We start from the raw sequence: 16,422 nt of genomic DNA, 5'->3' as shown, positions 1-16,422 counted from the left end.
GCCCTAAGAGCGTGAACGTATGCCGGCAGGTTCGCAGATCCATGGAGAATCTGCTGGATGTCGATACGGAGGAACGTGCGCTGAACACCTTCGAGAGGATCGGCAAGATCTGCAGAAGATCCGAGGAGAGGAGGAATGATAAGTCGGGGAAGCGACGCGGTAGCTATATGGTGTGTTGAAAGATCTTTGTAGGTAGATTTTTGTTAAGAAGACTAAGGTACGTCATGTTCCGAGATACAAGAACGGATTTTTTCTCCGGGATACGCAAGATATAATTTTTACAAATAATGATCTTAAACGTATAATAGAAATATTTAATACACTTTTATTACACGTAAATATCTTTTTATGAGTAATAAAAGGTACACGATAAAAATGAGAATATTTTTAAAGATCTCTTGTATCGATTTCTCCTATAAATGATGGATTAATCGCTTTCAGCGATTAATATTATTGCTCGGCTTGTCCGTGTTTTCTTGATACATGTATATTACGCAGCTAAATAATAATAATGTTATAGATTAAAGGTAATTCTCGTAACTATGTACTTGTATCACGTTCTAAGTCATCGAACGACAAGTCATTCATTTCTTGGTACGCTTTTTCGCGCAGATTATCGCGATTGCATCTTGTATAATATGTTAGATTACAAGACTAATCCATATTTTCGCACACGTACATACACACACGCGTGCACGCAAACGACTTTTAACCGAGATTTATAGATTAGTGGATTTGTTGTTAATTAAGTCTGGAGATTGGCTGGTTACAAAATCCGGGCTTTGCTGGCTTTTCCGGAAACGTGTTGCTGCTTACGTTCTAAGCGCTAAATTTGCCGAGTCATTCGGCGAGTAATGGACCAAATTATGAATGTTGCTCGTTTCGAGGAGAAACCGCGTCTCGCGGCATTTATCTCGCGTTTACTTCGTCGCGATTATATTATATCGTAAAATCTGGAACTCGACGCCTCGATTCGCTGACGGATGCATAATCGGCTTTTCCTCGCGTTTGTCTCCGCTCGCGAATATCGGTCGAAGAAAGTGCTTCGCGGAATTTGACTCAGCTTATTTCTGCAAGTTGTACACTAGAGGTGAATTAATTGTTTGCGGAGTATCTGCTCGATTAATTGTATTTATTGTTGGATTATATATCTCTGTGTATTATGCAAGACGGTTATAATATAAACGACATAGGTTGGCTTTTTGTGCGAATATGCACTGGATAAACTAGACAAAACAGGTATTGAAAGTTGTAAATTTATCGTATGAAGAAAAATTATATTTTTTATTAATTCATAAAAATAATGTTTTTATTTGACGTTTTTTTTTAAACTTTTTATAATATTTAATTTTTAATATTTATTTGTAATATTTATTTTTTATAATTTCTTATAATAATATTTCTTATTTTTTACATATTAGTACTAATATTAATGTTTATGTAAATGATATATATATGAAATAAATTAAGCAAATTTTTCGCGCAGACATCCTGTTTAGTTAGTGATATACATATCCGGTCCATATCTTTCTCCAAATTATGCATATTTAATAAGCGGCAGTCTCGATTAACTCGGGTTAGAAAGTGTTCTCGATAGGCACGGGATTAATCAACCGTCACTTTTTTATTAGGAAAAGTAGCTTGCCCTATCGAAATAATCGCTAATCAACGTGAATGATTTTAACATTTTATTCCACGCTCCGCGTAGCTTTAGAGAGATCCTCGCCAAAGATTGCAATTATATTTTATTATTTTTCGCAATCTCGGACGCGTCTCATCGATCGACCATGATCGTTCGTAAAAATGGCGATGCTTGCGTCTAAGAAGTGTCATTAACCAGCTGCCGATTATTAAATCGTTACATTGTTATCTCCTCTCGATGCTAATTAGATTCAGTGTCAACGGATTGATCGACAGATTGATAGATTGCATTAGATCCATTAATCAATCGATTGAAAACGCGATGTACCTCTATCACCGGTTGCATCATGACATTATCGATAAATCTTCAATTTCGAGCTCACGTGGAAAGATAAATCTATTTTATCCGATCAAGATGATGTCGATTATTTCTTGTTGTTCGTCTCGATTTCCTGCTTCTTTCGAGAATCGTTTCTCGAGGAACAATCGTCCGGGAAATTGAATCGATCACCAGACTCGTAGCAATAAATGCCCGGTAATCGGCGAAAGTGAGGTATTTTTCGCGATTGCGCAATTAATCGATGTGAGGGGGACGCGTTAACGACAAAAGGGGGGAAATTATGGCAACTACGGGGCGGCTTTGTTCCCGGCGAATGGACACGAATTGCGCGTATGTCGAAAGCGTAAACGGCGTAATTCTCGAGTTCCTCTCCGGAGTCCGTCATTAACTAAGCGTTTGCGTTTTGCGTCACATCGTAATCGACCGCTTAATTGCAGTGTTCGTCGCGTGCGTTTCGTACATACGGTAGAAAGTTACAGAGGCTTCCTTGAAATGGAATGGATGGTCTTACCGCCTTGTAAGAAAATTAATTGCGATGTCGCTCATGATTTAGAGAACGAGAAGTTTCGAGTCATACTCGATAGTTTCACCCGGAATAAAAATGCCTCAATAACAGCTGAGTAATAGCAGTCGCATTAATAACCGACATAATAATCAGGATTGCGATACCCTGTCATTACATGTATATATATACATATATTTATACTTTCACTTTGCTTCTTAAAATGATTCAATGTCACTATGTGAACTATTACGTACATCGACGAGCAACTGTTAACTTAAATGTCTAACTAAAAGTCGAGAAATATCACTGGAATATATCAGGAATGAGATAGAATTGTAGTCGTGTCTCGTTTGCGACTGAAAAACTCTGTCGCGAAAACTCGTTAGCAAGTAATCTCTTACGAAATGCTACTAGAATTTTATAATATATTCCATTTTGCAAATTTTCAAGCGATAATACGACTTGTTTCGCCTTAAATCATTTTAATTTTCTCAGAGAACTTATCTCTTATAACTTAACTCTTATAACTTAACTCTCTCGAATCCGCTACAATCTCTCGCTACTTTTCTCCATCCTTCGTATCGAGGATACGTCGGTTTGCACGATATCCTAGATGTGATAATTCGATTCACTTCCGCATTCGCTTAACATATTTTAAATAAATTTCTCGCCTGTTATTCTCATTAATACAAGAGAGAAATGATTTTTTAATATTATATCTTGTAGAAAAAAAAAGAATTCTAACGTGTTAAGGAGTGTAACGACAATTAATCACATTAATGGAATGTAACGCGCTAATTACGGAGGTGAATGCATTAATTACACGTAATATAAAAATAGAAGAAGCGCGGCGCGAACGTTCCCTTTCCGGTTGCAAAACGTAATTTTGCCTCGGTAATTTCGCGTAAAAATCACGCGCTAAAATTATACGGTGAAATTTGTCCGTCGAAATCTCCAGTGTCTTTCAACTCACTCATATGTGCACCTTCGATTTCCGTCTGAATGCCGTTCGGCGATCAAAAAGTATGTCGCAACCTAAATAATACAGAAAACAGCCAGATTTTTTTCCACCGGGTTTTGTTATCTTAAATATATTATATATATTTTATAATATTATATATTATTTTATATTATTTTATATATTTTATATAAATTTCCATATACCTTATTATATATATTTTTTCTACTGAATTTTATCTCATATATATTCGATTTTGCGCAAATAATTTACATTTTGCGTCAACATTCAATTTTAATTCTTTCGACTAATGTATATCGAATCTTGCCATGGATATCTAGAATATCTAAGCTCATTTTTTATATTGAAAATGATCGTCGATAAATCTGGTTTAGCCAGTTTTTCAGAGAAGAGTGAAAATTTCCATAATTGTCGGCTCGTCACAACCTAAATAATACAGAAAACAGCCAGATTTTTTCCGGGCTTTCTTATCTTAAATATATATATTTTATTCCATATACTTTATGATATATATTTTTTTATAAATATATACATTTTATTCCATATTTTTTATTATATATATTTTTTCCACCGGATTTTATTATCTCAAATATATTCGATTTTGCACAAACAATTTGCATTTTGCGTCAACATGCAATTTTAATTCTTTTGACTAATGCATCTCGAATCTTGCCATGATATCTAGAATATCTAAGCTCATTTTTGAGATTGAAAACGATCGTCGATAAATCCGGTTTAGCCAGTTTTTCAGAGAAGAGTGAAACTTTCCATAATTGTCGGTTCGATAATCATCGATGATTAGGAGATGCGATGAAGGAAAAAAATCACATGTGACGACGCGAAATGAGTTGCAATTTCCTCCACGGATTTAGTTTGCATTGAGGACGAAAATAAATTCGTAATTAGCCTTGCGCTAATATTTACGACCATCGTTTTCTGACGACGCGGCGTCGGAGGAAAGTAAAAAGCCAGCAGAATCGACAATCAGGTCAGGGTCCCTTTATTAGTTGTTTTTCGACGTGTCACGCGTCGTTGGGCGCCGTCCCGCCAATCTTCGATCGAAGACATCTGTTTGAAGGCCTTGGAGGCATCCGGCGGATCCTTCGTGATCCACCCTTTCCTTCTGGAAGAAGACTATCGTTTATAGAGACATTAGGGTCGCGGATATCAATTGTTATTAACGTCCTAGATGCATCTTGATGCCTCGATTAACTTGATTCCTGCTTTCACATTATTATGTGCTTTGGATTTTATATTTGAATACGAATGGTTGGCATATTAGCATAACGTTTTATGCGGATCCTTAAGAGAGAGAGCTGTATATATAATTTTAATAAATTATATATTTTGTATATTTCATGTTATTTTATTTTAATATGATACACTATAATTTTATTATATAATATATTATATAATTTGACATATAAATAATTAACATAATAAAACATTTAATATATTAAATATTTATTTTATACTTATATTAATATTTAAATACAATATATATTTTATTATTATTATATTATTGTTATAAATTGCAAAGATATTTGTCCTGAAATTTTATTGTAAGACTGACGCTTTATTACGGTAGACGGAAATTTTATTTGCCAGTAAAATCATTAATATAGAGGATAATTAATCGAATGCAAAATAACGCGATGCTTGAAAGGCAAGATTTGTGTCACGTTTGTCCCGCTTTTATACGGAACCTCAAAGTGTCTGTTCGTATGATATGATAATTCTGTGTGCATCATTGCTAGCAGACGCTTTCGCAAGATTGCGCAGAACTATTAAGATCGAACGTCCACAACCGATGGCCGACGATGCGATGGGTTGATTGACCGATCGCGAAACTAGGCTTCGCCAGCGATGTAGTATCTCTCATTCGATGTCTCATCGCGCTTTTCCCGGCAGACTTACAATCGAGGATCGTTTCCGGTTCGTTAAATCGCCCGGAAGAATGCGAGAGTTTCCGCGAAATCGGCATCCTCTCCACAATCGATTCTCCCTCGTGGCCCGATTCTCACTCGTAAATCGCATCGTTTGCTCGTAAAAAAGCGATCATGCATTATTCGCGCGATTATTCATTTTTCTTTTCGCGTTACAATAATGATGTCGGCGATCGATGAATAGGACGGACCGAGGGCGGGATCGGATTAGAACCGGATGCTCTAGAGAAAGTATAAACGATTGGTCATCGGAATGAATGAATAGCTTTGCTTCTCAACAACAACTTGAAGTGAAAGGAAATGAAGTAGGCAAGAGCGAAATTATGATTAAAAAATCCAATTTGCTTCATATTTTAATTCCATTCAGCTATTGTTCCGACACTGACTCAAGCCGAGAACAGGCAAAAAGTCCTTATCCAAGGGCATCAATGAATCACGTATCGATTATTAACGCCATAGTTGTTCACATTGAAAGTCGATTGTGAAACAGGTGATATTTCAAGAATGTTTCTCTGGTGGCAATCTTTCGTTTCGTTATTTTCTCTATTTTTTTCAGCTACAATTAACTCCTCAGGCGGTATTTATGTTCACAAATAATCAGCGGATAATTGTAGATATAATTACTCTAGTTGAAACATTTAGTTACACCAACAACAATTATGCTCAATCTTTCGTCATTTTGTATACCTCTTATTTTCTTAAGGATCTGATGCGTGAGTCTGAGATCTAATTGCGTGTGCGTAAGTTCATCGCCAATTGGCAAGAAGCTGTACCGTTAGATATGATATACGCACGCTTATAATTCCGCTCGTGCCGCACGGTTTGTCAAGATGAGAACAACAACGGACAAGGTGCATTTGCTTTGCTAATTTATACATCTAGATAAATGGTCGCCGCCAATCTCGGCTCGAAAGTAAAAGCGTGGCGAAGCGCGCGAACCAAATTACGCAAACGCGAATCGTGAAACGATTCCTGAAGACGTTGGAAAAAGAATAAAAATGCGGCAGCTTTTTATTTTGCATCGTTCAGGTGCGTCCAGGTAACTCCCGACTGTTGTTTGACTTTTCGAAACAAAATTATTATTCTTATCGTGACACATGGAAAATGATAACATAGGAAATTATTTCAGCGAGAATCTTTTTTAATCTATTTTAAATAACAAAGATTAGCTTAAATCGATCGATTTATCTTCATTTTATCCATTTTCTTCGTTGATAATAAACGAAGAATTTGACGAAGAGAAAACTACTAAATTATTATTTCGATTTACGATTCAGGGTTGATGATTATTTCATGAATATTGAAATTAACTTGCTATGCAGAATCCGGCGAGAAATTTACTTGGAGCCTAACTTTCCAACATTTTTTAATTTTTCGCTTTTCATTCGATTCGCTGCGTGCATATAACATGCGAGCTGGTTTTGTCGGCTTTGGAAGCAATAAACTGTCTCGCAACAAGATGAAGAGCTCATCTTTTCATCTTGAAACGGAGCGTGAAAGTGAAATTTCTTGATACATAAAACATATCTCCATATAAAGCTTATTAATTTGAAAGAAAAATTAACGGTGGCAAAGAAGTATAAATGAAAGCATGCCAGCTATTATAAAGCTATTAAAGCGAGTGTAATTAATACTTCTCAAAAAAAAGAGGAAAAAAAGGATACGAAATTGCTGTAAAATCGAATCGTTACTTAAACAATCTTTATTTGTTTTACGATTAGATGAACATTTTATTAATTTGAAGATTACTCTCTCTTCGCAATTAAAACACGATCATATTGTGCTCTGCCATCGTATAATTTTACCACCATTTTTTCAATTGAATGGGAAATAATTGAGCGAGCGTGTGAGTATCAAATGCAGTGATATTGTCTGAATTACGTTCGTCTCATCGCAGCCGGATGTAGAAACGTATCCGGAACTTGCAGCGATACTTCTTGTCCCTTCCGCAAGTGTAATAGCAGTTGCTGGTTTGCCAATATAAGCATTCATTAGAAGATATCTCGTTAAAACCCAGCAACCGCGCCTTTTCCGCGTGTATTTTTTTTCTCGTAACGACGAGCGTATTATTAGTTGCGCGTGCTCGCTCGCGCGATGATAATCACGTATTAATGCGAGATCGAGTAACGATCGTGCGTACCGTTTCTGCAGCAGGAACCAAGACCGGAACTCGACACCAGCAACGGAAGCAGCAACGGCGGCGGCAGGCCTCGATTCGTTCCCGTCACTGCTCTGGAGGATGTGCAGGCGGTAAGATGTGCCGAATTCCACCCCCACGGGAAACTCTACGCCGTGGGATCAAATTCGAAGACGCTACGGATATGCGCCTACCCGAAGCTGCACGATGTCAGGTGGGACTAATATCATTTACATATCTAATCGTGATATTCGAAGAGAATTTTTATAAGAAAGATATCAAAATTGCGACATAAGAATTTAAACCGATATACATTTATTTCTCGAAATTTAAACGCTATGATTTATCAGAATTGATACAAATTTAATTTCTCTCATCCATTTATTTATCAGAAGTGCATAGTTTGTTGATAGGTTTTCGTTTGTAAATTAAATCTTTTTCATTTTTCAAAAATAGTATATTGATTTAAAAATTTTGATCGATTTTAATCTCTTTTTAGGAGAAAATAGTCTTCTTCAAGCAATTAGTCAGTTAGTTAATTTCTTGAATTTTTCTTTGTTTTCAAAAGAAATCATTTTCTTCTAAAAAGAGATCAAATCTAATATTATCAAAATTAATATTATCAAAACGGATGTAATTTGACAATTTCTAAAAAATATTTTTGTGAATATATAAATTTTTAAATTGTTAAATTGTTTTAAATTTTAAATTGTAACATTCATTTAGAATACAAAATATTATATCGTAGTTTTGTGATATCTTTCTTCTAAACATACAAAAATATTTCAGATATGAATTATAAATCTTTTGGAGACAATTTGCCCTCAATTAAATTTTTATCATTATTTAGAACCCATGAAATGCTATAAATTATATATTAATTTTACTTGTAGCATGTGCGACAATTTTTTTTACTATTTGTATAGGATTTTACTTAAAAATTTTATATTTTCACGAATTTCCCGCTGATCAAATATTTCATAAATAAATAAAGCGGTTTTACGATCACTATTTAATACGTCAATATAAAATTCGTAATATCAATATTGAACTTCCTACAAAGAACGTTTTATATCGAAATCGGCGGAAATCCGATAACAGGTGAAATCTGGTTTTGCGTTAAAAAAAAATTGAAATGAATTATGATTGTGAACTGCGAATGGAAAAAACGCGATATTTGTCGCGATATTTCCCGCTGATCAAATATTTCATAAATAAATAAAGCGGTTTTAAGATCACTATTTAATACGTCAATATAAAATTCGTAATATCAATATTGAACTTCCTACAAAGAACGTTTTATATCGAAATCGGCAGAAATCCGATAACAGGTGAAATCTGGTTTTGCGTTAAAAAAATTGAAATGAATTATGATTGTGAACTGCGAATGGAAAAAACGCGATATTTGTCTTCTCTTTTTGATGCAGAATCGAATAAAACGATATTTCGATGTTGCATGTAAAATATTTCGAGATTGCATGTCAATAGTTAATGATAGCCTTTAATTCGCGTTTCCCGACAAATTTCATTATGTGGTTATTACTATATCACTATCGTGGTCTTACGCAAATTTAATAAATGAGTCGCGTTATTCGCTTATTGAAAAATAGAGATATATTACAGTTCTCGTTATCGAGTTGGGAGAGAAATCGGATGGATTTATATTCACGCTTCCGCGAAAAGCAGGAGAGAGTCGTGATACATTTAGTGGCGCCGAGGCGAAAATAACCATAAATTATAATATATAATAAGTCGACTGAAGGTCGATTCGATCGTCATTCAAAATAGTCTGAGAAAATTATCGATGACAAAATAATTTCGCGTTTTGTGAGAGGAGCTTGAGGAACCAATCAATCTGGCTTAGCCAAGCTTTAGGTGCCGTTTTTATTTCGCGCGAATATCTTTTGGATCCTCGATGTAAGCATCTAGCGAAAAATAGATTATATACGAAACGCGAGAGAGAGAAATCACGACTCTTACAGCGGAACGCGTTACGCTATTCAATAAGCTCGAGTTTATCTATCATCTCGATGATATCAACGCAACTTTGCTGCTCGGAGTAATTAGAACAGAGATTGTAAATAATCCGTTCTTCTACGTTGCTTTCTTTAACGCGAACTATGTAATTTGAGAGGTGAATATTATGGTTTTAATAACGTTTAATAATATATTTAGATATAATAATACACACGTGTTCGGAGAAGATACTTTCGTTAAGGCTATGCTGAGTGGCTTTTGAATTTACATTGGTGGGGAACAGGATTAATGGAGACTTCACCGATGTAAAAGCGTTTTTCCAAATGAGATTTATAATTTCAGTTATTTACATAACAAGTCTTATCGAATAAATCAAGAAATATGATCAATGGTATTTTAATTTTTCAAAAAATAATTAAAAGTCAACAAGAAACGAAATATCATTAATTGCGAGTTATTTGAAAAATCTGAAGTTATTGAAGAGGTTTGAAGGGAAAATAAACTAAAAATTACTTCAGAAAATTTTTGAGAATAATCTCAATCGTTTGAGCTATTTTAATTGACGAGACTTTGTTATCAAAAATCTCGCGCGTGACAAAAAAGACTTTGTCGTCAAATTTGAGAGAGATCATGTTGAGGAAGTTTGTATGTGTTTGCTAAACTAATTTTACGCGAACATGCCAGTCTAATGAGAGGCAGAGACCTTTATGCCAAACGGAGCATTCCTACAGCGAAACAAAATATGAGAATTACCGGTACATTTTTTTCTAACGGCGTTTCCGCGATGCATCATATTTTCCCATATATCGTCCGCGATTTACAATATTTTATTTTTTATGTCGTATTTCTAGAGCAATTCTTCAATAATAATCTTTACGTACGGTTTTCAGACTTGATTACTAATTTTCAGAACAGTCTAAAAAATTCTAGGATTAACGAAATTTTTATCGCACGGTTCAACGACATATAATTCGCAATAATGAAGATATTCATGAAATATAAAAAGCAATTAGCTACTTTATAGCAACAACACGAGTGAAGAATATAAAGTAATCGAAAGCGTGAATAAATAATGAAGTAGCAAAATTTTAAAAATAATAAAAATTTTATTCATGAATAATGTACGAACTGTATTTTTATTTTTCGGAGATTACATTATTTTAATTCAAGATTTATTACGCCAGCTTTGCATTGCATGGTGGACGGATAATAAACAGTACCCTTTCACTCGCAGAATTGCGTCTAGAATTCACGGCAATGCTCGTTTGACGGTAACATTATAGCGTTCCGGCAAACTCAGCGAGCTGTAATTTGTATCCAAAGTCAATAACGCGCACAGCAATTTCCATTTGTATCCGTTTGTGATATAATAATATCCTGATGCTACATTTGCGATGTTGCTTCATTCGCGCGAAACGACTCTCTCGTTGTCGGCATCTCGAGAAAGTTCGAACTACAAGAGAGAACTTATATTCGAATTAATAGAAGGTGTAAAGCGCGTGATGAACTCGTGTCTTATTGCGTAATTATTGCGCATCTTCGAAATTACTATTTAGATAATTACTTTATAAACAATCACCGAACACAGGGATTATTTTCGCGCAAGTTTATTTTAGACCGCAATAATAAAGCTTAAACAGCTTGGTAAAATTCATTTACATACTGTGGTAATTATAAGTGGCAATTAAATATAACAGCTAATTATTTACATTTATATGGCTATTTATATTTAATTATTAATTATTTATGGGAGAAATAATTAATAATTAATTCATTAATAATTAATTATTAATTAAACGAAATTATTGGGCCCCAAGAAATCGTTCCTCATATCATGACACCTTTGTATTGCGAAAGGTGCAAAATCAGCATTAATATTTTGTAAACAGTGTTACTTACTTGAAACTGATTATTAAGCGATTCCGTGTATGATTGTTTTACTTATATCTATCTTAATTGGAATCCCACTGCTCGATTAAATTGAGATATCGCGAACTTAATGATTTTTACGTCACAGTGCAAGATCCGATAAAAATCTGTTATTTCGTTACATCTATTGCACATCAAAGTAATACTCGGCGATATATATGTCAATAGTGTACTATTGACACTGTGTGGAAAAGATATTTATTTAACTACGGATAAAGTAGAACGGATACATGGATCGCTCATTAAATACTTTAGCTTATGAGTTATAGAGAAACAGAAGCATTGAAAGATATAAGAACTAATAATGATAGTCGTTAGTGCAGTTGTCCGGTAATTAGGTGCGTACATAACAAATATATACGTGACACATCACTTGATGGATAAGCGAGAGTGCATCTCTGTATCTATCACTTGAAACATAAGCACGAAAATTTTCTATATCTTATTGACACGTTAATTTTTTTCGCCCAACTTTCACGTCAACTTTCAAAATATGAAGAATTATTTAGCTGTCTCGAGTATTATAGACAAGTGCTCCAGCGTAAAATTTCTACTTGATGATAAAGTAGCTTGCGGCATCGTTCGAAATTTGATAGTCATCTCTCTTGATTTTTAAACGAGGTACAGAATGCCTCAAAAGTGAATCAGCGACGAGAAATTTAAGTTGAATTTTCGAGTTTTTTTATAATTAAGTAGCATTTTATAATTAGTATAATAATGTATAATTAATTAATGAATTTATAATTTTTTAATAAAATAATTTTTTAATCAGATTATTATTTTATAATTATAAAAATAAAGATAGAATATGTGTACGTTTATGTGTACTTTAAATCGTATGAATCTAATTATTTTCTAAAATTGTATTTTTAATTGATTAAAATAATTATTTTAATCTATTATAATAAAATATATAATAAAATAATTATTTTAATCATTTAATGAAATAATTATTTCAATCAATTAAAAATATGATTTTAGAAAATTATTAGATTTATATGATTTGAAATACACATTTTTTTTATAAATATCAACAAGAAATTTCCGATATCAATTGATCGTGTTCCTTGAATGTATGACATAAATTATTTATTCCATTATTCTTGTCACTTAATACGGGTATCTTCAACTATGTTGTCATTGTTCGCGGAGAAACTGCTTTTGCGAATAATTGTATCGTCACTTTCGAAAGTCGTTCTCCTCCGTCGCTCACTGGAAATTGCGACAAACGGGAGTGACGTTAATTTCGCGCATCATATTCGAGCCGAATAGATTCAAGGGTGTAAATAATAATTAGCAACAGGGAGAAGATTTTTACAGGGGAACGTCTCTTTCTCCATTTCTTCCTCTCTCTTTCGATCGGCAGACGCAGGAGAGACGAGATACCGCGATCTCACGTGCATCAGCCTCGCGCAATGAGAAAAAACCGTACTTAATTAAAATCTGCGTAAGAAAAAAAAAACCGGCGCCGTGAAAGCGGCAGTGCGTCTGTCTTTAAAATCGTCGAACCTCTCCCTCGTTTCCACGGCCGACAATATATGCCGCGATATCGACTTCAATTAGAGGTGACGCGGCTGATGAGGGCTGGGAACGAGGAGGAAAAAACGGCTCGATGAAAGTGATGCCTGCGCGAGAACTCGAGCATTCTTTCTTCTTTCGGATCGGATAGATTGATGACTCGGATGGAATAGAATATATCTCCCTTTCATACGAATGATTTATATCGACGAAATGCGCTTGCTACTTATCCATTCCGCCTGCTAATCACGATGACATTAAGAGTAATGGTATCGCGTCTTGTTTCTTCAAGGGAGGATCATCAGACGTATCAACCCACTGTTCTCTTCAAGAGAACGAAGCATCACAAGGGTTCCATTTATTGCCTTGCGTGGACACCGGATGGTCGATTGATGGCAACCGGAAGCAACGACAAGACCGTAAAATTGATGCGTTTCAACGCTGATACTTCGAATCTAGAAGGTATAATTTTGCAGAAACAAGAAATGTATGATAAATTTATTCGCACATCTTAAAAATTTTAATTAAAACTGATCCTACAAATTATGACCTCAGTTCATTCTTATTTCATGTTCTATGTATATTGGGATGTATATTAATTATTTTTTTTTGTATTTTTTGAAAATAATTTATTCCTTAAATTTATGGGAAAGATAAAAATTATTAGCAGTTTACTTTTACTGCAATATTTTTATTTTCGAGCATATCCAAATGATTAATATAAAGAATTAAAATCCTTTTTTATCTCGCAAAATAAATTGATGGTCAATAAATTGTTTAATTTTTAGGACAAGAGGTCGAATTAACTATGCACGATGGTACAGTGCGCGATCTGTGCTTCCTGGAGGACACGTCAAACAAATCGAGTCTTCTGATCAGCGGTGGTGCGGGCGATTGTAAGATTTACGTTACCGATTGCACGACTGGTACACCTTTCCAAGCCTTAAGCGGCCACAGCGGTCATGTGCTAACACTTTACAACTGGGGCGGAGCGATGTTCGTCAGCGGATCGCAAGATAAAACAGTCAGATTCTGGGACTTGAGAACAAGAGGCTGCGTTAATATGGTTACACCTGCGACGGTACCTGGCAGTCGGGTTGGTTGGCTTCCTCATTGATATTTTAATTTTTTACTGAACTAGCGGAGAATAGAATATTTTTTAGTAAAAAGAAATTAAAAAGAGAAGTAAAATTTTATAAATTTGTCAATTATATTAAAAACATTGTTTCTATTTTCCGTTTTCACAATTAATACTCTATCAATTTCATCATCTAGAAAAATTAGAATAGACTAGATAAGAAATGTTCCTATCATTTAAAATCCGTCGCACCAACATTTTCTGTTTTGTACTAGTATCGTATTAAGTTTTATGTCCGATAAATATCCGATTTATAGTTTTAAATCGCACTATCATCTCTTCCAATTGCAGAACATTGGTCACCTTTTTGATCGGATTTTTATCGGACATTTTAACAGTACTGGGAATGGAAGCAGTATTGTTTGTTTGATCAGCATTTGATTCCATTGCAGGTCGGCAGCCCCGTAGCCGCGCTATGCGTGGATCCGTCTGGTCGGCTTTTGGTGTCCGGCCACGAGGACAGCAGTTGCGTTCTCTTTGATATTCGCGGTGGCAGGACGGTGCAGTGTTTCAAACCTCACGCAGCAGATATCAGGAGCATAAGATTCTCACCGTCAGCGTATTACTTATTGACGGCGGGATACGACAACAAACTGGTACTCACAGATTTGCAAGGTGGGTCTCTCATTGAATCGTTTTTTACAGTGGCTGAAATAATCCAACAGCAATAGTAATAATGTAAGAATCATACTAAAATTAACATAAGCACAATAAAATATTGCAGGTGATCTTACGATGCCTCTACCTAGCGTTGTAGTAGCCCAACATCAGGATAAAGTCATCTCAGGACGTTGGCATCCGACGGAATTTTCGTTCCTCAGCACTTCCGCTGATAAAACCGCAACCCTTTGGGCCTTACCGCCTGTTTAAAAATCCAGTATGGTAACGCGCGCATTGTTATTTATTTATTTCATCGCTTTTTCAAGAGAATATTTTGGTACAATACGATTCATTGTCAACTGCGTTATCTGGATATATTGATTTATATTGAGTCGATCGCATAAAAAGATCCATGTTTTATTTTCAAATTCTTCGACGGACATTTACTATAAAATGAACACTTTTACATAAAATGAACAATTTTAAGCGATATCAATATTCTAACAAATTTGTGTAATAGCACACAATTTAACCATGACCACAATTAAAACTTCTTTAATTTATATGACAGTATCGCTAACACGCAACGAAATATTGCGATGGTTAAGAATTTAATTAAAACCTAAACGTTGAAGACTCTATTTAAAAAAGGGACAAAAACATGTTGATCGGACACGTTATCGTACAAACATCGATAAGATTGATTTTATAATTACGAATTTGATACCGGGAGTCACAAGACTGCGGATGAATAATCGCCTCGATTCGAATAATCGCTTCGATTTATAGCTATACGAAACCGGATCGTATATCGCGAATTTGAAATATCTTCTTTCTACACAATGTGGGGATAGGTTTTCAAACTTTAACAGATGCTCTTACCACGAATAACGCATGCGTACTTATTAAATCCGCGATGCGATATATCTCTTTTTTAAATATAATTTTATTATAATCAGAGATGCCTGTATTGTAAATACATGTTAAGGTAAGTTAAGAAAATTTTTTCGTAAGACGATATTCGCGCTCCTGTACAAAGGACGTATTAATTTCTAATTAAACACTCTCTTACTTAGTATCACGTTATCCGCATTATTGTAACATTTAGAGACATTTGATAGATTGTTCTATTTTTCATTTTATTCTTGTTTTGTTAAAAAAAAAACATTGCTTTTTTTGCGTAATTTGCGCGCGCATACGTTCAACTCATAGATACTCCTACTTCCATCTTCATGTTATCGACTCACAAGCCAAATATACACACGCGTCTAGTATATATAGATATATACTTATATATATATATATATCCGCATTTTTGCGAAGAAATTATGTACGCTCATATTAATCGCTATTTTTTACGGATTAAGAGATAATTAATATAAATCGAGAGTCTATTCTCGAGCGTCGAATTACGCGATTTGTCATGTGACACGTTTACACAAATCGAAGAAAGATAGTATTCTTCAGTAATATAAACTCGTAAAGACTAACAATTAGACATTTAAGTTGCTTATCGCAATCGCCAAAGCTCGCAGTAGCATCAAAACTAAAACGAAGAGAGAAATGTCTTGTTTCAAGTTGTTGAAAGCAACTTTTTCTTACCGATTGTAGTAATTTTATGAGACAAAGTTTCTGTAAATATATAGCTAGCAACTGAACTCGCTAATTCTTCAATTTTATCATTAATTTGTCAGATAATGATGCACGCAATC

At 34.6% G+C, this 16,422-nt stretch overlaps 1 protein-coding gene across 4 annotated transcripts in view; it reads left to right on the top strand.

The window, feature by feature from the left end:
- Positions 1-15,273, top strand: part of LOC105248653 (WD repeat-containing protein 47) — a 64,734-nt gene extending 49,461 nt beyond the window's left edge. For 3 of the 4 annotated variants that reach the window (XM_011253559.3, XM_011253561.3, XM_011253558.3), the window contains 5 exons: positions 7,563-7,762; positions 13,265-13,434; positions 13,761-14,068; positions 14,485-14,725; positions 14,835-15,273. In XM_011253559.3, the coding sequence (XP_011251861.1) occupies positions 7,563-7,762; positions 13,265-13,434; positions 13,761-14,068; positions 14,485-14,725; positions 14,835-14,980 (1,065 nt within the window). In that variant the 3' untranslated portion in view covers positions 14,981-15,273. The remainder of the gene's footprint in view (positions 1-7,562; positions 7,763-13,264; positions 13,435-13,760; positions 14,069-14,484; positions 14,726-14,834) is intronic. The other variant, XM_025413941.1, reaches the window with a different exon arrangement.
- Positions 15,274-16,422: the final 1,149 nt, after the last annotated feature.

The sequence above is a fragment of the Camponotus floridanus genome, unplaced genomic scaffold, assembly GCF_003227725.1.
Source record: "Camponotus floridanus strain SB8 unplaced genomic scaffold, Cflo_v7.5 scaffold72, whole genome shotgun sequence".
In the NCBI taxonomy this organism is placed as follows: domain Eukaryota; kingdom Metazoa; phylum Arthropoda; class Insecta; order Hymenoptera; family Formicidae; genus Camponotus; species Camponotus floridanus.
This window is presented reverse-complemented; position numbering and strand designations above follow the sequence as displayed.